This window comes from Kogia breviceps, chromosome 12 (assembly GCF_026419965.1).
Source record: "Kogia breviceps isolate mKogBre1 chromosome 12, mKogBre1 haplotype 1, whole genome shotgun sequence".
Taxonomy (NCBI): domain Eukaryota; kingdom Metazoa; phylum Chordata; class Mammalia; order Artiodactyla; family Physeteridae; genus Kogia; species Kogia breviceps.
Window position 1 is genome coordinate 101,990,792 of NC_081321.1, and position 25,741 is coordinate 102,016,532.

The 25,741-nt window shown below is 58.9% G+C and overlaps 1 protein-coding gene across 1 annotated transcript; it reads right to left on the minus strand.

Moving 5' to 3' along the window:
- Positions 1-953: 953 nt before the first annotated feature.
- Positions 954-22,198, minus strand: IL17REL (interleukin 17 receptor E like). The gene is made up of 17 exons (XM_059082078.2): positions 22,097-22,198; positions 18,410-18,437; positions 6,896-7,045; positions 6,620-6,729; positions 6,239-6,353; positions 5,952-5,996; positions 5,566-5,702; positions 5,384-5,455; positions 5,248-5,302; positions 4,549-4,712; positions 4,306-4,350; positions 3,967-4,024; positions 3,654-3,811; positions 3,399-3,479; positions 3,146-3,203; positions 1,967-2,047; positions 954-1,474 (listed from the first exon to the last, which is right to left on the minus strand). The coding sequence occupies exons 1-16, from the start codon at positions 22,196-22,198 to the stop codon at positions 2,022-2,024; spliced, it is 1,404 nt and encodes a 467-aa protein (XP_058938061.1). The 3' UTR covers positions 954-1,474; positions 1,967-2,021.
- Between the last annotated feature and the right edge of the window lie 3,543 nt (positions 22,199-25,741).

Consider the following 25,741-nt stretch of genomic DNA (forward strand, 5'->3'; position numbering starts at 1 on the left):
TGGTGGCACTCACTGGGCAGTGGGGCAGCTGCGGCCAGAGCGTGTCCCCCCCCCTCCCCATCCCCTGTAGCCCTGCACATCCTTAGTCCCGGAGAGGAGCATGGCCGGTGCCTCTGTGTGGGCCTGTGTTTCCGCCATCTGGGCTGGCCAGGGCTGCTGAGAAGTCTAAGGCGAGCCTGCATCTGGTCTGTTCCCAGCAAGCCCCGCCAGCAAATCTGCCATCCCACCTCCGGGCGGCAAGGATTCCTGGGGTGGCCCTGGGTCCCAGCCGGGGTCTCTGTGCATGGACCAGGGGACCCCTTGATGGTCCAGGCATGGGAAGCAGGAACTTGTGGCACGGGGAGAGGGGGCCCCAGCCAGAGCTGGGACCTGGGTCCCCCACCTTCCCGTGTGCCTTGATGGGGAGGGGACACCTGGGGCAGACAGAGGTCTCCAGAGGGCCGCAAGGAGTCCTCGCAGGAGCCCAAAGCCCCAGCCCTTGGGTGGGGGACCGCGCCTGGCTGGGGTAGAGAAGTGGGAGCCTGGGGCTCGAGGGGTGGTGCAGCCCCTGCCAATCGTCAGGGGGCGGGCCTGCGGGCTGAGCGGGCGCGGGGTGGCCCTGACCCACCCGCGGGCGCCACTCTCCCCCCACTCACGGGGGCGGCGGTGGGGCTGTTGGCGTTCCTAGCCTGGGGATGTCCTCCGATACAGGCGGGGCTGTACTTGGCGGAGGGCGGCAGGCTCCAACCGTGTCCATGGCTGCACCCTCGCCCCAGCTGCAGTCATGACCTCCATCCCGTTTTAGGAGGTATACCCAGGCCCGTGGTCCTCCCATCCCCACCCTAAGGGCCACCTTGCCCTGCAGACCCCATCTCTGCACTCAAGGAAAGAGGCGAGCCAGGTGGACACGTGTTTACTGAGCGAGGGGCCATGCTGGCTTTGCCCGCCCCCCTAGTCGGCTGGGGGCAGCAGGCCCTATGGAGGGAGGGATAGGAGAAGGCCCGGTGGCCTGTGTCCGGCTGGAGGAGGGACAGCCCAGCCAGGGCCTGGGTGTAGGGGCGCATCTGCAGACGCAGCGCAGCTGACATCCAGGGCGGGGCCTGGATGCACCGTGGTCTCCTGGAGGTGACTCCAGACACAGCTCGGGAGGCGTGGCCCGGTGGTCCTCGTGAGCCGGCAGGAGGGTCCTGGGAGGGCAGACCCAGCTGGCCAACTGCTGGGTGACCCCTGGCCTGGGACACGGAAGTGACGCTGCAGAGTCAAGGGTCCCCCTGTGGTCCTCGAGCACAGATGGCACATAGTGGCCCTCAGGGAGTGTGACCGTCTGAGAATGGCTCGTCCTGACACGTGGCCCCTGAGGCCAATGGAAGCGGCCAGCCCTCACTGGACTGGGCTCGCCGGGGGCCTGCGGGGTGGAAGGCGGTCCGAGCTCTGCGGGGGGCTGGTGCAGGGTGGTGTTTGGGCCGTGGGCTCCCTCGAGCTCTTAGCAGAGGCTCTGGAGGGTCGAGAGAGAGCTGTGTGAGGGACACCGGGGGGCCAGCGAAGGCCCAGCCTGGGCAGCAGGGGGCCACCCAGTATGTGGAGGCCAGCCATTGTGGGTATGTCCTGGCCCCCAGACCCGCCCAACTGCAGAAGGGGTGCGGTCACAGCCTGCGCTCCGGAGAACCGTGTCCTCAGGGCCAGGGATGCAGGCCGGTTGTCCAGAGGGAGCCGGGACCACGCTGCGACGGCGCAGGTCAGGGGCTGGGCCATTGGGGAGGGGCGCATCCCACCCAGCCGTTCTCTTGGACCCCACTCAGGGGGTTCAGAGGGGCTGAAGGTCCTTGGCATGGCCCAAGGGTCCCCGGGAGCCGCAGGCCTCTGGAGAGCTGAGGCACATAGGTGCCACGGTCTGGGGCCGGGTGACACCCGCCCTACCCCCTGCTCTGAGGCCTATCGCCTTCACAGTCAGAGGCTTGGCGTGCCCAGGCGTGAGCTGCCCCCTCACCACATCCCAGCAATCAGGCCCTGGCACTTGCTTCTTCTTGGGGAGACACCTGGCCTCAGGCTGCTGTCTCCTGGGTGGCAGCTGGGGAGACAGGAATGGGGGGCTGGCTCAGGTGGCCCAGTGCCACCCTTGTGTGGGGGCGCACCCGCCCCCAGCCCAGCCCGGACTGTGCAGTGGAAGGAAGGAGAGGATCCGAGGCCCCAGTCGCTCAGGGTCGCTGCCCAGCCCAGCCGAGCCAGTGCCCGTGCGGCAGGCAGGTGTCCCGTCCCGGGGGAGTCCGCCCAGACCCCAAGGGCAGCATGCCCCCCAGGTGCCCGCCACTTGAGCTGGGCCCAGTCACTCTCACTGCCCTCCGGGACTCTGGGACTCGCCCAGCATACACTGGGGCTCCAGCCGTGGCCCCAGGCCAGCCACGAGGCCCCTAGGGGCGACCATTGCCCCTTTGACCTCTGATCTGCTGGAGGTGACCTTCGCTGGGGAATGGGACCCGGACTCGGCTGGAAAGCTCTGCTGGGGCAGGGGGTGGGGGGCAGTTGGGGGATACAGGCGTGAGGAGCCTCCGTGGGCCCCGGGGCATTTCCCGGGGGAAGGAGGGCAGGACTCAGGCTGCCCTGGAATTGCTGTGCCTCAGCTGAGTTCACAGAGGCCGTTCAAGACCTGCCCCGCTGCCCATCTGCAGAAAGGGCTGCGAGATCCCTGGGCGCCGCGACCAGGGGGCCCACCCTCCACAGCTGCCAGGAGAGGTTCTGTGCTTGCGGGCGGCCGTGCCCGCTCCCTTCTCACCCTGCGCTGGTGTCACCCCTCCCACCTTCCCCCCGCCCCACCCACGCCCTGCAGGGTTAGGCTTAGCTCTGTCTCCTGCCGGGCCTGAGGGCCAGGAGTCTGGGCCTCAGTGCTGGCTGGGGACATCGAGGTCCTGCACAGTTGGAACCAGAGCCCTGACTGGGGTCGGAGCACTCAGGGAGGGGGACGCAGCGCACCGGACACCGCGGGACCCGGCGGGGCCGGGCTGGCCTGGCCTGACTCCGAGGCGGGTGGCCCCTCCGTCCCCCGCCGAGCCCCAGTCTCCTGTGCCGTGCGCCCCGCCCCCACTCCGACATGGGAGACGGGGCTCCAGGGGCCAGTCTGGGGTCCAGCCCTCCCTGCCCCCTCTGGCTGAGGCCTGGCCCCGGCGCTCACCGCACTGGAGGCCGCACAGCTGCTGGGGGACGGAGAACTGGACGTCGGTCCTCCTGCCCTGCAGGCCGGGGGACGGAGGCAGAGAGAGCGGGTCAGCACAGCCTGCAGCCGATCCCTGCACCCCGCCCGCATTCCCCAGAGGCACCGGCTGCAGGGACTGCGCGGCTGGAGGGGCCACCAGGGCAGCTCTGGGGAGGCGGGGGCTCCCCTGAGGTCTGGGAGTGGAGGAGGTGGGCAGCACAGCACCACCCACCTGGATGCAGGTGCCGGGTGCACAGGCCTGGTCCCCGGGAATGTCCACAAAGGCCACCGCAGGGTCCTCTGTGGGGCCGCCCTGGAAGGGGGAGGGGGAGGTCACGGGCAGCGGGGGTGCAGACCAGGCCCCTCTGCGTCCCTGCGCAGCCCTCGAGTCAGCCCTCTCAGCACCCTCCCCGCCAGGACTGGCTTGGGGACTGCGGGGAAGTGAAGGGGTCAGCACGCCCCCGCCAGGTCCCCAAGACCAGCTCACCGCCTGGATGGGGGTGGCCTGGAGCACCCGGCGGCACGCGGGGGGCCACGTCTCCCCTCGGCGACACAGGCACACCTGGAAGCGGGCAGGGCTGGGCGAGAAGAACGCCACCCGGAGGTGGCCCGGAGCGGGTGCCAGTTGGACGGTCATCTTCCAGGCTGCGGGGGGCAGGGGTGAGGCCCAGCACGCCACCCCACAAGTGACCAGCACCGTGTTGTCTTGCCCCCCGGAACCAGAGGCATTTACACAAGCAAAGGGCCTTCTTTGCCACAGTCACCCGGCCGGCCTCCCTCCCACCCCGCGGAAGGCTCACCTGGGAAGCGCGGCTGCTCAAAAGGGCACCTCACCGGGAAGCCCAGGCTCGTGGAGAACTGCAGGGAGGCCGAGGGACAGGGTGTGGCCGCGTGTGCAGGGACGGGGTGGGGGGGCCAGGACAGGCGGGCCTTCTCTGTGGCCCCCTGGGACAGGTTACACTCCCCCTGCCCTGCCCCCGTTGGACCAGGAGGGCGTCAGAGGGGCCACTGAGTAGTTGGACCCCAGGGCTGGGCAAGGCACGGGGGACATGTGGCTGCGGGCCCCTTGCCCCAGTGCCCTGGGCCCCCTCCCCAAGCCGTGGTAGCGCACGAGGCGGGCTGCGGACTGGCCCACTCACCTTCAGGCAGAGCTGGGGCTGCGTGTCCACGAGAGGGTACTGCACCTGGGGGGCGCTCACGTCAGGGCCCGGGCCGCCCACCCCCGCCCCGCCCCCGCCTGGGGGGCGCTCACGTCAGGGCCCGGGCCGCCCACCCCCGCCCCGCCCCCGCCCCGCCCCCGCCTGGGGGGCGCTCACGTCAGGACCCGGGCCGCCCACCCCCGCCCCGCCCCCGCCCCGCCCCCGCCTGGGGGGGGCGCTCACCCTGCTGTGTGCAGCCCGGCCCGAGTGCGCCAGCTCCAGGCACTGGGGCCCCGGCCCTGGGCGCCAGCACAGACTCACACGGCCACTCACGGGACAGGCAGGCTCCCAACTCAGCGCCTGGCTCCCCGGGTGGTAGCGGATGGCGTCCCACAGCGTCTCCGTGTCTGCAGGGACCCTCCCCCGGGGCTGGCATCAGCTGGCGCTACCCCAGCTGCCAATGCGCCACGGGACTGAGCGCCTGCTAGGGTAACCGTCGGGCTGGCTCCAGGACTCAGGCGCCTTCTCTCAGGGTCTCGGGCCCGGCCCGGGCCTGTGTGTGTGCTGTGCCGCTGAGCAGAGCCGAGAGCAGCCCGCACCGCCCGGAGCCCCTCCCGGCAGCCCTGGCTCTTCCAGGTGGCCTGGCTGCGACACGTGCGTGCTTGTACGCCGGCTGACACGCGCTCTCGTGCACGCTCACGTCCACGCACAGGCTCTGCCACCTCGGAGAGCTTGCCTGGAACACACTTTTGGCTGCCTGCCGTCCGAAGCAGGCTCCAGGGCTGAGGCTGGGCCTGCCGCCCCCCAGTCTCACCCCACCTCGAGTCAGCCGTCCCAGCTGGACAGGCCAGCCCCTACCCTGCTGGGCACCTCTGACCCGCCCATCTCCCACCCTTCTCTCCTCGCTCCCCCCCCCTTCCCCTGGCACCACAGGGCACTTGCCATCTTCGAAGGGGCAGGTCTGGATCCGCACGGCGTCAGGCGTCGCAGACCAGCCCTGCGGGCGGGACTGGGGTCAGCGCAGGGTCTGCCCATCCTTTTGTCCGCTCCCGGCTGTCAAGGCCACATCCTTACTGACCTCAAGGCACAGGCACGGCAACGCTTGCTTGTAGGGCAGAGAGACCCTCCGGGAGACCCTGTTCGCTGTCACCTGCAGGGCAGTGAAGGCACGGTGGGCGGGCGGCAAGCGAGGACCGAGGCGGGGGCGGGGCCTGGGCCAGCCTGGGCGGGGCCGGGCCGGGGGGCGGGGCTGGGGCTCACTCGCACTGGGGCGCCCGCGTCCTCGCAGGTGAACCGCTTGAGGCAGAGCCGCACGTAGTAGTCGGGGCCCCCTGACTCTGGCACCTGTACCAGAACGACCTTGCGGCTGCGGTCCACCCAGTAGGAGAGCTTCCCAGCTGTAGAAGGGCAGCAGGTGGGGTCACGCTGGGGCCAGAGGTCACCAGGCACAGGTCTCCACCTGTGCTGACAGCCTCCAGGTGGTGACCCCTGCCAGACCCAGGCATTGTGGGAGTCGCCCACCTGAGGACCCATCACGATTTCCCGAGTGGGGAGGGCAGAAGATCCCAGTGGGAGGCCCGTGGGTGACAGTCTTCCCAGCAGCCGTGGGCCCAGGTCCCACCTGGGGCGGGGGGGGGGGCGCTCACCAAAGCAGTCGCGCACGTTCCTCCCTAGGTCCTCGTCTGCGCAGTCTGCGAATGACAGAGGCAGCATTGGGCCCAGCCCGCTCTGCACGAGGGGCCGCCCCCCACCTGGGCGTCTGCCCGTGTGCTTTCCAGAAGGCCTTCCTCTCCAGGGAACCGGAGACGCTGCATTAAGCCAAATGCATGTGCTGGGAGCTGTCCAGCGTGGGGCCGTGCCCCCGGCCCTGGGTGAGTGCCACCCTGAATCAGTCCCTGGAAGCTGGATGGCAGCTGTGCCCACGCCGGCCCACCTTCCACATGGTACCGCTGGTCCAGCTGGACCCCGCAGAAGTGGGGGACAGTCCTCAGGGTGACGTAGAGGCTCTGGGCCGCGCTCACCTCAAAGCAGTCAAAGTGCACCTGGAGCTGGGTAGGGACGGGTGGGAGCTGGGACCTCTGTCCGCCCACCCCTGGCCAGGCCGGTTCCACCCCGCACAGCTGGACCCCGGGGTCTGGGGCAGAGGAGGAGGGGCACCCACTCCTTGGGCCTTGGCTGGCCGGGCCCCAGGACGGTCTATGGATCACGTGGCCAAGAGGAGAGGGCAGCCAGGAGAAGGCCAGGGGACAGGTGCAGCTGCCCGGCACCGCCCTGGGGCTGGACCCGCAAAGTCCGGGTCAGACCCTGGTCTCACCTGCTGCCCCACCTGCAGCCGGCGGGAGGCCCTGGGGACCCGCACGCTCTGGCACTGTGTCTCCCGGGTGTCCAGGCTCATGGAGCAGGCCTCCAGGCCCCGCAGGCCCTCTGGGTGGGGGAGGGGCCGGCAGGCTGTGAGAGCCCTTCCCTCCCGCCTCTGTGAAGGGCGCTCAGCAGGGTCTCTGTGGCCCACCCCAGCCCGGGTGGTCATGGGGATTAAAGGAGCCCTGAGCCCACCACCGCCCTTCCTGGGTGTCGCCGCCGCCACAGTCACCGTGCAGTGTGAGAGAGGCATTGATGAGCAGCAGCAAGGAGCAGCCGTCGGGGGCGGCGCACTTCATGGCGGTGGACAGGGCCAGGGCCTCCAGGACGGACCCGGGCATGGACGTGGGGGGCTCCCGGCAGAAGCTGTTGAAAATATTTCCTGCGGAGGGGAGAAGGGGGGTGAGTACCACGGTTCCCAGGGCCTGGGTGAGGCTCTTTGGGTGGGGGTGGGGGAGGGGGGCTCCGGGGCCGCACAGACGGGGGGAGGGTCCTCACTACTTTGCCCCAGTGCAGTCAGGGAACCAGGCCCCCGGGGAGTGGTGGGCCGCCCTGAGCCACGCTCAGGGATGGCCGCTGGGCGCCAGGAGTGGGCCCCTGCCTGGCCAGCAAGGGGGCAGAGGAGCCCCCCTCAGCGAGCTGGCAGGCCCCACGGACCACAAAGACGGGCGACAGCAAAGGTCTGCTGGGGGCACGTGGGGCCTGACCTCAAGGGCACTGCCGCCTAAGGCCCTGACCGCCGGCAGGCGGCTGCACTGGCCCAGGTGGGCCTGGCCCCGACGGCCTCGGTCAGGGCACCGGCAACTGCGGCCGGACCAAGTGCTGTGCAGGGAGCTGGGCTCTCACGTTCAGGCGCGGGGGCTGAGCAGTATTTTCGGCGTTGGCTCTGCCAGATTTGCAGGCGGACGCATCAAGTTCGGGGAGGGGGGTTGGTTCCACGGGAGCCACCACACCCCAGGGGGCCCCGCGCCCCATGGAGCTGGCAGCCCAGGTTCTCTGCTGCACTCAGGGCCGTGGCGTTCACACCTGGTGACGTGTCAGACTGGGGGGTAACCCCGGGCGGGACAGTGCGCCCAGGAAGGGGAGGTGTGTGCGCTCTGGGGCGCCTCCAGCGGGCCCGGGCCCCAGGCAAACGCTGGGAGCGTATCGGGAAGCCCAGCTCCTTGGGCTGACAGTCAAGGAGAAGTAAAGGAGGAAAACGCCGGGAGGAGAGGGGACACGGGTGGGGCCGGGCGGAACTGTCGAATGCCCGTGATGGGGGGAAGCAGAGGCCGAGGGCGAAGGCTTCCTCGCTGCGGAGAAAGTGGGGCAGGGCGAGCGGACGTGAGCGGCTGCAGGGAGAGGAGAAGCCCGAGGGGTTGCGGGGACAGCGTCCTGCCCGCACCCGGGGCCAGGACTGTCCCATTCCCAGCCAGACTGGGGACTTCGCGATTCACGGGGCCCCGGGTACACTGTATGCAAGAGTCTTGCTTCTGTAGGAGAATAACTAGCCTTAGATGGAGCGCTGCTCTGGCCTTGCCTAACAAATCTTGAAAGAAAGCCCCCCGAAAGGTTCACCTGTTTCTAAGCAACTTAACTGTGTTCCAGAAAAGGCTCAAGAATATCTGTAAGGGTAAAAGTGTATATCCGGTGCACAACAGGTAAAAATCACCATGTCTACCATATAATAGAAAATTACAAGCCATGCAAAGAATCAGGAAAACATAACCCAGAAGGAGGAGAAAAATCAAATAAAACTGACAGAGATATTAGAATTAGTAGAAAAGAACATTAAAACAGTTATTATAACTGTATTCCACATGTCCAAAAAGTTAATTGTAGACATGAAAGATATTTTTTTAAAAACCCCAAATCCTACTTCTAGGGATGAAAACTGCAGTGCCTGAGATGAAAAATACAACAGCTGGTTTAATAACAGATTAGCCATTGGAAAAAAAACACTGGAGAACTTGACATAGCAATAGAAAACATCCAAAAGTAGATGGAGAGGGATTGTGGTGATGGTGAAGGTGTGGTGATGACGATGGTGATGATGACAATGATAGCAATGATGGCGATGGTGATGGTGATGGTGATGATGGTGGTGATGGTGATGATGGTGATGATGATGGTGACGATGATGACGGTGATGATGATGATGGTGATGATGGTGATGATGATGGTGATGATGATGGTGATGGTGACGATGGTGATGATGGTGATGATGGTGGTGATGCTGGTGATGATGGTGACAATGGTGATGATGGTGATGATGATGGTGAAGGTGGTGATGGTGATGATGGTGATGATGGTGACGATGGTGATGATGGTGATGATGATGGTGAAGGTGGTGATGGTGATGATGGTGATGGTGATGATGATGCTGGTGATGATGGAGGTGATGGTGGTGATGGTGATGATGGTGATGCTGGTGGTGGTGATGATGATGGTGGTGGTGATGGTGATGATGATGGTGATGATGATGATGGTGATGATGGTGAAGGTGGTGGTGACAATGGTGAGGAAATAATAGAACAGAGCATTGGGGAGTAGGACAACTTCAAGTGACCTAATGTATGTGTCGTTAGGGTCCCAGAAGCAATGGGGGAATGAAAAAAACTTGAAAAAATGATAGAAAATTTTCAAACTTGTTGAGAACTATAAACTCACAGATCCAAGAAGCCTGATGAACGATAAGAAATATGAAGAAATTACAAGGCACACCAGGATCAGTTTGCTCAAAACCAGTGGTAAAGAGAAAACTGTAAAAGCCACCAGAGGAAAAAAGACATGTGATGTACAGAGGAACCAAGGTAAGGAAGGTGCAGAATTCTTTTGGGGAGCAATGCAAGTGAGAAGATGATGGGGACAAAGACCCTCCAGGACTGAGAAACAAACCCCACCAGCCTAGCATCCTATCCCTGCCCACATACGCAGGACTGGTTCTCAGCAAACATGCTGGGAACCCAGCGGGAAAAGGGTAGTCTTTTCAGCAAATGGTGCTGGATCAACTGGGTGTCCCCAGGCAGAACAATGCGCTTCAGCCCACACCTTTCACAACATACAAAGTTCACCTAAACTGGACTGTCAACCTCAATGTAAAACCTAAAACTATAAAACTTTTAAAGGAAAACACATTTTTATTCAATAAAAATCTCTGACCTTAGGTAAGGCAAAAGATTCTTAGATACAACAGTGAAACCGTGACCCATAAGAGAAAAAAAATGAATAAATTGGATTTCATCAAACTTTAAAACTTCTGGTCTTTGAAAGACCCTGGTAAAGAGTGAAAAGATAAGTCAGAGATTAGGGGGAAATATTTGCAAATCATGCACCTGCTAAGGAACTTGTGTTCAGAATCTATAAAGAACTTTCGAAATTCAATTATAAGGAAACCAGCAATGCAATATAAAATGGGTGCCTACCTGTCCTCAACGCAGGAGGGGTAGGCTGGGGGAGGGGGCCGCAGGCTTCCACCATCCTCTCCCCAGACTGATGGAGATTTAAAAAATAATAAAACCAGCGAGTAGTCAGTCTGCCTTTTTTTTTAATCAACATGCGCTGGCAGTTCTTAACAGTGTTGGTGATAAAACCTTCCCCGTTGGTGGAAGATCTAAATGATGGCCTGGCCCCCAACTGCGTCCTTCGCCCACTGTCATCTTGGAGCTGACGTGCCTAAGGTGTGGGGTCAGATGGATGACTCAGAGGGGGACAGCACCCCAGGGCAGTGGCTGGAATCGGAGGAGAGGCCACCTGCAGGAGTCAGCTGAGCCCCTGTCTGGCCACAGGGGTTCGTGGTCAAGCCCGGGGGGTTAGTCTCGTAACGTGGGGGCTGAGGAGGACTGTGTCCCCAAGCCTGACTCTTCTTTGCTCTGAGGGTCATCCTTAGAGCTTGGTGTGCAGCCTTCTCAAAAGAAGCGATTGTGCTCTAGAATTCTCTCTCCATCTAAGTTGTCCTTCATGTGTGTGAAAACTTCCTCCTCTATGCAGAAAATGAGAAGTCTGCAACTTTTGACCTTTTCTGGAAAAAAACAAAGACCTATTCCAGCCAAGCAAGCAAAGGATCAAAGCCAGAAAAAAAAAAAAAAAAGAAGGTAGAGCCATAGAAGAGCATGGTGACCATGGGAAATGATGAAATACATCGTTAAGTATAATGGATGCAAAAGAGAAGTCGCTCGTTGTAAACAAATGAATAAAAATAAGAACAGGCTCTTGTCCCAAATTAAGCTCACAAAACAGGAGAGAGTATATGGAAGAAGGTGAGGCAGGGAACTTCCCTGGCTGTCCAGTGGTTAGCGCTCCGTGCTCCCACTGCAGGGGCTGGGGTTCAATCCCTGGGGAACTAAGATCCTGCAATCCGTGCAGCACGCCCCCCCCCCCAAAAAAAAGTGAGGCAGAAACACTAAATTATTTGTGGTTCAGAATGGGGAAAATAATTCATTGTTACTGTGTGGAAAGAATTGTGAACGCAAAACTCATCATAAATACTTACGGAGAAGTAAATGTATTTGGTCTTATTTAGAGATTTAGAACTATCACAGAGGCTTCCTAAAAGAAGACCTGACAGCTGTATTTTTAAAAGGAGAAATATGAACTCAAAAGGAAGAAGTGGGTTACGAAAGGAACAGTGAACACAGGAATGGGTAGAACACGGTGGTGAATTTAAATTCATGCTGGGAGGGCAGCAGGAGAAAGAAGGACTCCTGTCTGTTTAAAAACAAGTTGTGAGTTCCCAGCCTCCATGGGCCTGGGTGCTAAGTCCCGGCTGGTCTGCACCCCCAGGAAGATCCAAGAAACTTCAATCTATGACTTAGTTAGAAATGGTCCCGGCATAGCCACATGTCACTCCTGGGTGCCACTCAGAAACAAAGGGGAACCTGGTCTGGGGGAAGGCACCTACATCCTAGGCTGTGGGGAAGGCAATCATTTCTCAGGGGCATGGAGCAGACTTTATTTTTTTTGGCCATACCCCGTGGCTTGTGGGATCTTAGTTCCCCAACTAGGGATCAAACCCGGGCCCTCGGCAGTGAAAGCACAGGGCCCTAATCACTGGACCGCCGGGGACTTCCCTGGAGCAGATATATTTAGAGATAAACAAACTTGCTGGGGAAACAAAGCACCAAGAGAAAGAACCAGCAGAGACACACCATGGACGGGTCCATGGAGTGCTACAACAGGTCGGACACAGACTGCAGACCAACCTGCTAAAAGGACAAGCTTGAAAATATGTGCAGGGGGAAAAACTATGAAGAGGGACCTAGCACATTTGAAAGAAACAAATAGAATTTCTAGAAACAAAACCCATAGAAACAGAAATTTAAAATGCAATACATGGTTTGGAGAGCAGGTTGGACACCACTGAAGAGAGAATTAGTGGGAGAAAGATCACAGTGAATGATACAGAAGTCAGCAAAGAGACAAAGGATGGAAAACACAGAAGGGAGACTGAGAAATAGGAAGAAAGACGTGAAATGCCTGAGGTGTGTCCATCGAGGTTCCGGAAGGAAAGGAGAGGATGGGGCAGAGGCAATATCTGAGATGATGGTTAAATTTTCTGAGGCTTACACAAAAGTAAAAGTATAAGCTGACCCCACTTACGAATATAGCTGCAAAATCCTAAATAAAATTTTAGCAAATTGATTTAATAATATACTAAACATGACCAGATAGGAGTTGTTTTAGGACTGCAGGTGTGGTGAACATTAGACAATCTATCACCTCATTAAAAAGATTAAAGGAGGAAAATTGTATGAGTATCTTTATAGACACAGAAAATTTTCATAAAATTTAACACCTACTCATGATGAAGGAAGGTTTATCAAACTAGGAAAAGAAAAACACTTCCTTGTCTAGATGGAGGGCATCTCCTCCAAACGCCCAATAAACCTAATACTTAATGGTACATTTTTGGGAATCATTGCTATTTAATATCAGGACTAAGACAATGGTTCCCCATTCAACATTGTCCTGGAGATTCGAGCCACTTCCATAAGGACAAAAACAAACATAGGTTATAAACTGTTATTATCTGCAGAGTATGTGATTATCTATATACAAAAACTTAAGAGACTCAGTGGGAAATCTACTAGAAATAACAAAGAAAGTATAACAAATGTGTGTATACAAGATTAATATACAAAACTAGCATTGCTTTACACCAACAAACACCAACTAGAAAATGTAATAAAATAAGGAAACCATTCATGAATCCTTCAACCTCTGAAGGGCATAAATAAATACTTTGAGGAAGACCTAACTTCCTCAAAGATGGAAAGGCATACCATGTTCATGGTTGGAAGACTCACCTCTGATAAGATGTCATTTCTGACTCAAATTGGTCAATAAATTCAATGCAATTCCAAGCAAAACGTGTGATATTGTGATTTATACTAAGAAATATATATTTGGTCTTGGTCCCTATTTCTGGTACAGAGCTCCTAAAGCTCTTGGAATTCCCTAAATGATGAGTGATAAAGGTGTCTTTTGTTATCTATAACAAACCTGTTTCAACCACACCTAGTTTGTTAATGAGGTGATTTTTAGAAGCACCTAAGGATGGGGGCTGGTTGCCAGGGGAACCAACCCTGGCATTAGAGGGTTGGAACTTTCAGTCCCACCCCCCAGCCCTCTGGGGAGGGGAGAGGGGCTGGAGGTTGAGTTCAATCACCAATGGCCAATGATTTAATCAATCATGCTTATGTAATGAAACCTGCATAAAAACCCAAAAGGACAGGTACGGAGAGCTTCAACGTATTTAAAGCAATACCTCATGAGGTCATACTTAGGTTGCCAATTCAGAGTAAAGGTTTTACAGCACCTTTTCTACATGACATCTGCATCTCCTTTCTTCCATGCTTGATTCTCAAGAACACAGGAGAGGATAGAATGAAAATATGTCCTAACTGTCATTTGCTGTACTGCACACACCATACACAAGTCTGGGTCACAGCACGAACCATCGGGGTGACTGGAAACAGCAGAAACGTGCCTCTGCATAGACTTTTCTCACTCTCCCCATTTTTACAGCTGTTCCTTGTCTCCACCATCAGTGTACAGCTGTGGATACCACACTGTCTCCTTTTCCACAGGTAGTCTCAGTTTTGCAAATAGCCCTGTATTAAATTCTCACCCGTTTCTGATCTGACCCTCCTGTAGTCTGGCTGCCTGAGGCTTGTTCTCCCGGAGAGTCCCCAGGAGGGGCCGTGGGACAATAGTCCGTGAGTCCCTGTCTGTTTTATACATGAAGGTCAGTTTTCTTTTATGAAAACACATGTGATGTGTAACATTGTATAAATTGAAGGAGTACAACATATTGATTTGATGCATTTATATGTTGTAATAATAATTGTCATTGTAGCAAAGGCACCCCATCAAGTCATATAATTATCGCTTCTTCTTTTGTGGAATAATTAAAATCTAGCCTCTTAGCAAGTTTGGTGATTATAATACAGCATTGTGTCTACATGCACCATAGCTGCATTATAGTTTTGCTGTCCATTTTCTTCTAGCGTTAAAATGTCGCTCTCTGAAAAGTCTGATATACTTTTCTTTCCATTATAAACTGTACAGCTCTTTTTGCCGAGAGGCCCAAAGATTTTTCTCTTTCTCTTCAAAATCCAGCCATTTTACTAGAATAACTTTTGATGTGGTATCCAGGACTGGTATTCTCGGGTTCGTGGTTTGCCTTTTCAATATCTACTGTGAAGAAAAAAAATGTTTGTTCTCCTTGAACTGTAGTTTTTAGTGTTTGTTCTGCTGCGTTGGTTTTCTTTAGGGTCTCATATCATCTGTCTTCTGGACATTCTTTGCCTATCTGTAGCATTTACCATTATTCACACATCATTTTATCTCTTTTTACATTTCTTTTTGATTTTTTTCCTTTCAAATTTTACTCGCATTCTTTTTTTAAGTTGAAATATAGTTGATTTACAATGCTGTGTTCATTTCTGCTGTACAGCAAAGTGATTCAGTTATACGTATAGATACATTCTTTTTTAAAAATATTCTTTTCCATTATGATTTATCACAGAATGTTGAATAGTTCCCTGTGCTATACAGTAGGACAGTGCTTTTTAATTTTTTAAAAAATCTCCTTTTCACCTGCTATTTCTCTCAAGACATTTAATATTGGGTCTACTCACTACTTCCAACGCAGTCTTCATTTATACAATGAGCTTTTCCTTTACTTCTAATCACCTCATTTCCGAACATTTCTAATTTTTGTTCACATCGTTCTTTAACGCTTTGTATCATTTTCTTGAATATTCTAAGCCATTTTGAAATGAAATGTTACACTCGTGGGCTTTCAGGATGCTCTTCTGGTGCACTTCCTTTGCCTGTCGGCACATTATTTCTATTCCCTATTTTCTTTCTCATTATCATAACTTGTCTGGAACTTGCCCTCGACAGTCTTCCGTTGCCCACATTTACGTGAACTCAGTTTCCCAGAGCTCTTAGCAGACTTGGCTCTGCTTTCCTGACTGAACAGAGCTCCCTCTGTTGTCGCTTTTGGGTAGTGTTTAAAACTAGGGTGGATCGCTGTTCAGTTTCTTGGCTCTTTCCTCCCTTGCCTTCGTCTACCTGAAGCTGCTGCTCTTTTCTTGCCTCTGTCGTCGTTGATGCCACTCCGAGCTTCTCTCTGCAGGGCCGTCTCCCAGGGGTCCCTGCACCCGCCTGCCGCAGTGGTGGGCAGCGCCTCAGGGGGCCGTGTGCTTCCCAGCCATTCTCACCGTCTGTGCGGTTCAGACACCCCTCCACTCCCTGCTGCACAGACCCCCACTGCTCCTCCCGCCTGGGGCTCTGGGGCTCGTCTCTGGGGTCTGGGAGCGTGGACTCCACTTCTGTTTCACATCCTCCTTGCTCTTGGGTCTGAGGATTCAGGGAAGCTACAACCACACCATCATCTCCCAGGACAATTTAGGAAAGAAAGGAACCAGGGGGGCTTGCCCTACCAGAAATCAGTATCTAGCTGAGCTCCATATGGACTCAGACGGTGTGACTCTGCTCAGGGAGGGGGGGGGGGGTCAGGGAACCGTGCACACAGCGTGGAAATCTGACGGGGTGGGGGGCATCCAGCATGCGGTGCGGCCACAGCCGATTTCCAGGTGGCAAAAGATCACAGCTGGGCTCCTACCTCACACCATACACGGAGCTACATTCTAGATGAATCAAAGACCTAAATCTGAGAAACGAAACTTTAACATAGAAATATAGGAAATGCAGGGAGAAAATCTCTCTGACCTCAGGATTGGGAAGAGTTTCTTAAAAGATCCCCCCAAATCCACAAAATCCATGAGGGGGGAAGCTTGTGAACATGGCTGCATCAAAGCTGAGACCTGTGGCTCACACCATGGGGCTGAGGCTGAGAAGGTGGAAGGGCCCTCTGTGACGCGGGGTGACCGCCTCCGCACGCTGGCCCACGGCACGCGGGCCCAGGGCGGGTCAGGCACAGGAGGAGACCACACGGGTCTCGGCCTCATCAGAGACGCACAGACTGAGACAGGAGAGGGGGTGGCGAAGCTGTGGCCTCACGAAATCCCTCCCCCATAACAGCCAGAACCCACAGACGGCACAAAGCCAGAGAACGGCCCCCGCAGCAGGCGAAGCACACGGGCACAGGCCAGAGCATCACCCCAGATGCCGTGGTGTATCCTTGCCTGGCGACCCCGCTGCCCAGAAGCCCTGCTGCTGGGATGACCCAGCCTCGGAATTCTTGACAAGCCCCCTCTCCCCCCAGGTCCGGAGAGAAGGAGGCCGAGTGGGTGCCCTGAATTGTCACCGCTCCGACTGGAGTGTGGGGGAAGGAGGGGGAGGGACGAGACTGTGGAGGCCCCAGGGCTCCCCAGAAGCCGAGGGCCCCTCCCCACACCTCTCCCCGGCCCCCAGGACCCGCCTGCCGAGTTCCCCGTCTCCCCAGCCAGGCCCGGGGCCGTCCTGACACCTAGCCCTCGCACACAGCTCCGTGGGGGAAACACCACGATCTGCGGTCCAAAGAGAGTGAGAAGAGAGCCTGAGTAACCAGGGGTCTGTAGAGAGCTGCCCAAGTGTGACCAGGACGGAAGGCGCGTCCCAGACGGAGTGTAGGAAAAATTAAAATAAGGATGGAGGAGAGGAAAGACATGGGCGAAGGGAGGGGAAAAGGAACACAGAACGTGGGAGGGGAGAAAACGTCACGGAGGGATAGAGGGGACTCCTCCTCAGGCACCTCCACCGTGACAAGGACACAGCTTCCGTGACACAAGGGATCCGACGGGGATCCCACAGCAGAAGAGGCTCAGAGGAGCCGTGGGGACCAAGGACCAGCCAAGGGGCCGGACAAGCCAATTTCAGGACAAATAAGTACCGTGAAGACGTGGCTGGAAATTAAACTGCTGGCTTGGAACGGTTGAGCTAATCGTGGCAAAAGCAGTCGAGAAAGAGCAAAAGGAATGGGAGCAGGTGCTGGAAGGCGGAGGCGACTGAAGTCCGATCAGATGGGGGGACCGGCGTCACGGAGCCCGGCTTGGACGAGGGGCGGCCTGGGGGCGGAAGAGAACCCTACAGGCCCCTCGGCAGAAACGCCAGGGTGGCCTCGGGCTTCTCACCCTCTGCGGAGAGCCCAGGGACAGAACGGCCGCCGAGGCGACCTGCTGCTATTCAACACCCCACGACCACCGACCGCTGGTCACACAAACCAGTGACGGGGGATATTGCCCGGGGTGGGGGCATGTCCCCGGCTCGGGGCTCAGCAGCCTGTGGCATAATCTCACTCCTTAACCTTGCAGGGGTCCTCGAGGAAATAACACCTCTTGAGGTGAAGAAACATTTAAAGTTTAACCACTTCTTTAGTTTTTCCTATTAAAGTCAAGCCAAATTAAATAAAATACTTAGTTTACATGGCATGAGGTAATTTCACCTTTATAAAATATGTGTTATCTGTTTATCCCACAAACAGTATATTTGCCTACAAAAATGTCTAGAGGGGCTTCCCTGGTGGCGCAGTGGTTAAGAATCCGCCTGCCAACGCAGGGGACACGGGTTCGAGCCCTGGTCCGGGAAGATCCCACATGCCGCGGAGCAACTAAGCCCACGTGCCACAGCTACTGAGCCGGTGCTCTAGAGCCCGCGAGCCACAACAACTGAAGTCTGCGTGCCTAGATACGTGCTCTGCAACAAGAGAAGCCACTGCAATGAGAAGCCCACACACAGCAACGAAGAGTAGCCCCTGCTCGCGGCAACCAGAGAAAGCTCGCGTGCAGCAACAAAGACCCAACGCAGCCAAAAATAAATAAATTAAATAAAATTTTAAAAAAATGTCTAGAATAATGTTTTCTTAATATAAACAATATTTATTTGTATATGGGGGCTTTGGAGCTAGATTATTTGAACTTTCCTGTGTATATATTTTGCATCTCTTATGTCCCTTTAAATGAAATATCAAGTGTCTGCAAAGACAATAAAGCCATTTTTTAAATGGGATATCATTTTACAATGGGGGAAAAAAATGAAAAAGTGTGATAAGAGAAATTCATTGCAAAGCAATAAATTCCATTAAAACAGGCACGCACGACTCCCACATCCAGCAAGCCCACGACTGGGCTTGACGGGGCGCTTGCCCTCCCGCGCCAGGCGGTGGGCAGGGAAGGGGGGCGGCGCTCTGCTAGGTGAGGGGCGGTGGCAGTGGTGGCAGCTCTTCCTGCACAGGAGGGAGACCCTGGCTGCCAGGAGGGCAGGGTGACCGAGGACCAGAGAAGGGCAGCGAGTCCCCCTCGGCCTGAGATGTACTCACGGTTTATGCGGCTCTTGCAGGTGAAGCCCTGGGGACAGAACAATGAGAGGGGGTGGGAGGTCAGCGTGGCTACTTCTCGTCCCCCGCCCCCCCCAGCTCCGCCCCGGTGTGACCTGGACCCCGTGGACCTGCAGGTCCCCCACCCCCTGACCGCACCGACTTCCCGTGCTGGCATCCGAAGCTCCCCCGGCCCCCCTGTGCCCGTGCTGGGTGGGTGCTGGGCTTCAGGAAAAAAGGAAATGGGCAAAGATCCCGGCCTCGGAGGAGCCTGCATTCTGAGCCGGGGCAGCCGCACGACATCAGAAAATGACACTTAATGTCAGCTGCTGAAAAGTGTGTGGGAAGATAACGGAGGGGTCAGGAGGGTGGGAGCCGTGACTCTGCGGGGGGCGGCCTCGCTGGACTGACAGCTTCCCAAGGGGGCGGGGCCGGGGACCAGGCTCAGGCAGGGTGGGCGGGGGAAGGCGCCAGGGCCGCGCTCGCGGACCCCGTTTGGGTGGGTGGGCCGAGGGGCTCCACGCCAAGCTCGGGAGGGTGGCGTGGGCAAGCAGGGTTCTGGGAGCCCGGGGACGGGCACCGGAAGCGGCGGAAGACAAGCCAGTAGGGTCGCTGGCCTGGGCCTGGGCTCAGCCGCGGCGGGGGCCCTCTGGGGGCGCCCGGGGAGCTCCGACGGCCGGGGGCCCGAGGCAGAGACCCTGCCGGCACGAGCGGGGGGGGGTGGGGGAGCGAGGGGCCCTGCTCCTTGGGTTTGCAGGGCAGGCAGTACCGGTGGGCCCAGCTCCAGTTCCACCCCCCTTGCTAAATAGCCTTTGCATTTGGGGATAATTTTAGATTTATAGAAAAGTCGCAAAGATAGCACTGCGGTTTACCCAGTGACGCCCGATGTTAACATCTCGGGTAAGTGGGCGTCACTCTGGGGCGAGCCCCAGACTCCGGAATTGGCCCGTTTCCACCCAGGTGCCTTTCCGCTCCAGCCTTTTAACTGTCACCCCGCGTCCACCCTGTCTCCGGACCACGACATCTCCCCGAGACGCCGACTCGCTCCCTTAGGCCTCCCGACGCACAACCCCCACGGAGGCGGCCCTGCGGCCCGGCCCACGGCCCTCACGGTGAGCAGCCTGACACCGGGGCCGGCCCAGAAGGAGGCTGGGCAGGAGGGCGAGGGCGAGGCAGCCCGGTGCAGCGGGCCCAGGAGCCAGTGGGGAGAGCCGGGCAGACCCAGCAAGGCAGGGTAGCAGCTGGGCCTGGGCCGCAGCCCTGAGTGGACAAAGGGGGCAGTGGCTTGGGTCCTCGCCCACCCTCACTCCCTGACGCAGCCCCAGATGCCTGGAGCCACCCCCTGGCATCCTCCGTCCTGTGGCGCGAGCCCGACCCCTCCCGAGCTGGTAGGGGCTGGAGGGCAGCTGCGTCCTGGCCCAGGGTCACTGCCCACCCACTGGGGACCTCCTGCTGCCCTGTGCCCGAGGAGCACGCAGCTGTGGCCCCTGGGTTTCCGGTGGAGCGGGGGTGGGCGCGGTCTAGTAGTTGGCCCTTTGGTGCCCGCAACCCCTCTCCCGCCTTGGGGACCAGCGGGGGCGAAGGTCGAGGTCAGAGAGCACCTGTGGATTCCGGTGCCCAGGGACCCTGGCATCTTGGGAGCTGGGGATGGGGACGCGGCAGAGGTTGGCCTGGGGCCCTGGGGCCCTTTGTGGGGCGGGGCCAGGAGGGAGAAGTGGTCCCCCCCCTCCCCCTCCCCGCCTCTGGGGCTTTCCATCGGGCTTCTCGGGGCTTCCCAGGGGGGCGGGCGTGGGGGGGTCTGTGGGGAGGGACCCGAGGGTGGGGTCTGGGCCCTGACCCTGCGGGTCCACTGGGTGCAGAGGGCGGGGCCCTGCATGCTGCAAGAGGGGCCCCCCGTGCGCCCCACTCCGCCCTGAGGCACCCTGCGGTCATCTGCTCCTGTCCGCCCCATCCGCCCCATTCCGCCCTGACTGAAGGCCTGCCAAGGCCCAGCACAGCCCTCCTGGGGGCACGGTGGGCTGCAGCAGTCTACGTGCAGGTGCGGGGAGCACCAGCCGTGCCAGTGGTCCTCTGGCTTGCCCCCCAGAGGCAGCCCCACCCGCCGCCCTGGGCCTCTTGAGTCCCCCCCGTTCAGCCCCCTCCTCCCGAGCTGTGACTCCCCCTCTCCGACCCCCTCCCTCAGCTGCCAGCGGTCCCCGGGGCTCGCGGGCTCCCCGTCGTCCCCTGCTCCTCCGCCCCTCCTCCCGCAATCCCACGGCCCCAGCCGGGTGCCACAGTGGCTGGAGCTCCATGGCCGAGTCCAAAGTGGGGCCCAGGCCTGGCCCTCCCTGTGGGGGCAGTGGCGGGGTGGGGCACCCTCCCTCCCTGCCTCCCTCCCCTGGCCTGGTCCTCCTCCTTCTGCCTGGGATCCCCCTCCTCCTCGCAGCCCTCCCCGCATCCGGGCCCATCTCGGCATGGGGCCGGCACGTCCCACACCCAGCTGCACCAATGCCACTTCTCACGTCTGACGGCCTTCTCAAATCCCATATTTCAAAAACGACTTTCCTCCCTGAACCCTTGCCCCCCAGACCCCATCACAGGAAACGTCTCCTCCATCGGCCCAGGGGCTACCGTCACACTTTAAGGTCCATCTTGGATTTCTCCTTCCCTCAAGGTCAAGGGTCCCCTGCCCTGCCATCTCCACCTCCAAAGTACACCGCAAAGTGGCCCCGTCCCGTTCTCCATCTCCGTGGGGAGGGTCCAGGCGACCCCCACCCCTCCCACCTGGGCCCAGCTGTTTCCTCTGCACCCACCGGCTCCCACCAGGAGCCAGAGGGACCTCCAACCCCGCCATGGGTCCCTGCACCTCGGATCTGAGCCCAGCCTGACCCCCGGCCACCCAAGCTTGCTCTGTCTATCCATGAGCTCCCTGCAACCTCTGCTGGACACACTCGCAGGCCTTGTGGGGCTGCCTTTCCTCCTGACTGGGCACCGGGTGTCCCCAAGTGTTCCCCAGGGGGCCCGGCCACTGCCCCTGAGAGGCCCATGAGCCCTCACGCCAGGCTGCCCTCTGATCAGCAGTCACCACCACCTAATCTTGCTTCATGTGCATTTCCCCAGGTCCCTGCTGGGCCCACACTTGGAGGAGTGCACAGAGCGGGTGCTCCCCAGCCCCTGTCCCAGCAGGCCAGCCCATCAGTCTCGCACTGGGGGGGGACCTCCCGGGACGCGGGCACACTCTGCGGGCAGGTGCTGCTGGGTGAGACGCCTCCCAGGGACAGTGAAAGTTCCGGGACACCCCCACTTCTGAGCCGCATCCAGGCCCTGTGGCTCCTTCCCGCCCAGGATTAGCTTGGCGCCCAAGACATTTCCTTAGCGGAGCGGAGCGTCCACACAAGCCCGGACGCCGCCCTGCACGATGAATCGGGCTCTGTGAACGCAGGAGGGGCTCTCGGGCTGCCCCCCACCACGTGGCTCCTCGGAGAGGGACCGGTCACAGGTGCGTCAGCGCGCCTGCCCCTCAGGCTCCCGGCAAACGTTTCCCAGAGCGGCGCTGCGGGGTCGGGCCACCACCTCGTGGGGATCCCAGGGCCCCAGGCCCCCGCCACCGACCGCCCCGGGCCGGCTTCCCTGGCCTGTGCTGGGGTGGGGCCGGCTAGTGCCCACCGAGGGGAACCAGGGCAAGAGGAGAGCCTGGGGGGCAGGGCTCACCTGGGAGCAGGAGAGGCCGCATTCCGCGACCCTGGGGACGGCCAGGCTCTGGCAGGCGCTCCAGGTCAGGGAGAGGAAGGCGACGGCTCGCCCAGCCAGCATCTGGATGCGCGAAGTGACGGCCGGGCACTGGCCACCGGGATGCCCCACGGCTGCGCCTCGCCCTCCTGGCCGCGGCTCAGCCCCAGAGACAAGCAGGAGAGAGTGTGGAGTGAGCTCGCTCCCTGGGACAGATGCCCCCCTCCCAGTGGGCCGGGCACAGCCAGCCCGCAGACCGCAGCTTCCGCCTGCAGGCTCACGCCGCGGCCCGGCCTCTGGCCAGACGCCCTGCAGTTTCCAGGCTGCCAAAGGAGACATCCTGGAACTTTGAGGCTCTGGGGTCTCAGGTTACCGGGTCCCCCTGGGGCTCGCTGCTGGAGCAGGGCTGGCTGCGGGCCTGTGGGATCAGGCACCCGCCTGCCTCCCCCACGGCTCCCGGGTGTCCCCCGTCTCTCAGGCCCCCGTCCTGCGGTTGGGGGATGGAAGGTGGTCAGTGGCCCTGGTGGTGGAGCTCAGCGGGGCTGGCAGAGGGGAGGGAGCCATCCCAGGCGCCTGTTTTCCCAGGGCCGCTGGCGCCAGCCCAACTCCCGCAACCCTGGGGACACCCCGAGTGCCCCCGCCACTCGTCTGTATGCGAGAGGCTGCCCCCCCTTGCTGAGCCCTTGCCCAGACACCCCTCACCCCAGAGGGCAGAGCCCCGTGGCCTGTAACTCTGGGGCGTGGCTTCTGCTGGGGGCGGAGCTCCGTTCTGCCCCTTCTCCCATTCGGCTCCTCCTGGACAGGGGAGACGTCTCCGGGCAGCGGCACACCAGGCACGGCGCCGGGAGGGCCCTTGGCAGCCCCGGGGGAGAGAGAGAGAGAGAAGGGCCCTGCGACGGCGCCCACCCTCCCGGAAACCGCGTGCATGGCCCCAGACCGCGCCCACCTGCCCAGACCGCGCCCACCTGCCCAGACCGCGCCCACCTGCCCCAGACCACGCCCACTGGAGGGGCTGAGGCCTAAGGTGCACCAGGGACGGGGGACATCACCAAAGCGGACAGGGTGTACGCTCAGGAATTGGTGCTCTGGGATCCAGACCGGCCCTTCTGGGGAAAAACACCAAACCTGAGCATAAAACATGAAAAACATCTTAGAAGCAACAAAAAGCTGGCAAAAAGCAAGGAATGATCAGGTCGAGGCTGCGGGGAAGCCCTTCCTTCAGAGGCTTTGCAGACCAGTATCACTCGAGGCGCCAAGGCTTTAGGGGTGCGAGGGCAGAAGACCACCCCCAAGAGGGGTGAGAGACACCCGACCCCTCAAAGAAGCAGCAAGCCCCAAAGGTTACACCCCGGGTGCAAGGGTGAGCCCCAAACACACCTTCCCTGCCCCGGGGAGAGCGAGGCGTGTTCTTGGTGCTGAGCCATGTGGGTGGAAATCCCATTGAGAGTGGAGTCCCGAGCTAGTCCCAAACAGGTCTGAGTGACGGCTCCTTACCCCTGGGCTGCAGGCAGGGTGGGGAGGGCGCGAAGCATCAACCTATGAATTTCGAGCGATGCGGGCAGCTTTCCTCAGGAGGCCGGAGATGAGGGGCCTGGGGCACACACCACCCCCTGAGAGGCTCGCCTGCGTTCTGGAAGGGGTGCAAAGAATCCCCACCACTGATGTTTTAAAGAGAATGATCCATCTCTGATAAAATGTGAGAGCGCCGGCCGAAACGGCAGCGCAGACGTGACCAAAGACTTCAGCTGTCAGAATTATCCGACACAGAATATAAGCTAACTGTGTACTTCCATACAATTTAGAGGTTTTAGGCAAAGGAAAGGAACTAGAAAGCATAACCAACTTTACTGAAAAGTAGAGTTTCTAAAAAATGAAACTATAATAACTAAAGTTAAAGTTTCAATGGAGGGGATTTAGGGCTGCAGACGCTGTTAAGGGCAGAAGGAACTGGAAGACAAATGAGACCGTGCAGATGGCAGCACAGGAAACCAGACGGTGCACGGGAGCGACACGGGCTGAGGGGCAGCAAAGGTGCGGAGCGACGTGGCACCTGAGCTCCCGAGGCGACGACGGAGGATGGGGTGGAGGCGATACATGAGGTGACAGAGGCTGCAAGTCTCTCAAACACGGTGAATGACACGAGTGTGAGAGGAAAGATGTCCAAAGATTCCCAGTTGGAATAAATACAAATAAAATCCCACCCCCGGATCTGTCTTATTAAAACAGTTGTAGGGCTTCCCTGGTGGCGCAGTGGTTGAGAATCCGCCTGCCGACGCAGGGGACGCGGGTTCGTGCCCTGGTCCGGGAAGATCCCACATGCCGCGGAGCGGCTGGGCCCGTGAGCCATGGCCACTAGGCCTGCGCGTCCGGAGCCTGTGCTCCGCAATGGGAGAGGCCACAACAGTGAGAGGCCCGCATACTGCAAAAAAAAAAAAAAAAAAAACAGTTGTCAATGGCGCAGGCAGCTAAGACAGCTCACTTTTGGAAAGCCGTGGACTTGGCGGAGTATCTCTGAGAGCAGCAGTGAAAGCCAAGACAGCAGAAAGATGCTGAGAGAAAATGGCTGGACTCCCACACGGCAGAGAGCCCGGCGCTTTCAAGATAAGTGTGCAAAAGAGAGAATAAAGAAGAGCTCCCGTATTGGAAGCCTGAGACACGGGGAGGGTGCAGGGAGAAGAGCGGGGTGTGCGATCTAAACACACGACGCTCACGCCTCGTGTCTCCGAGACTGAAGGTCACTGGATTGTCCGGGTGCAGGTAAAAGTATGACTTTCCCGCGCTGCGGACGTTGATAAGCTCAGCAAGCAACGAGCAAGTTCTAGGCAGCCGCTAAGAGCCCAGGGACAGAGTGTGTAACCGCCGAACGAGAAGAGGGAGAGACCGAAATGACAAAACAGTTACTGAAAACAAGGCCGGAACAAAGAGAAAGGGGGACGCGAGAGGGAGGAGAACGGACGGAAATCACATGCAATCAGATGAGAGGTACTGCGGTCGTCAGGCCCCTCCCACGTCACACCAGGATGGGCTGTGCGGCGGGCAGGACGCGGCGGAAGTGACGTCGTTGCAGAAGCGCGTCTCCGGTGGTGGGTCCGGAACCCCTTGTTCTGAGGACGCTCCGCCCGCGGTGCGGTCGCTCAGGCAGCCCCCTGGAGGGTCCACATGGGGAGGAAGTGAGGCCTCCACCCCTCACCGTGTGGGTGAGCCGTCACGGGAGTGGATCCCTGCCCCAGCCAAGCCTCTGCCAACGTCTTGCCCGTGTGAGACCTCGAGCCAGTACCTCAAGGTTAAGGCCTTCTGGGGTCCCTGACCCTCAGAAATATGTGGGATAACAGGTATCTGTTGCCTGGAGTCATTTGTTGTGCAGAATCCATGGATCTGTGTGTATATACGATCACACAAAATGCAAATGTTAAATGCGCTGTTTAAGAGGGTGTGGTCAACCTGAATTTAAATTTTAGCCGCTCTCGCCTCCTGAGACGGACCACATTCTGTCTATGGAGTGTGCATCTCCCTGGACAAACCCACTTTCACTTTTAAAAAAAAAGATCACATTTTATGCAGAGAAATACCTAAAACGTAAGATTAGAGAATGACTGAAAGGAAGAGATATACTCGGCAAATTCTAAG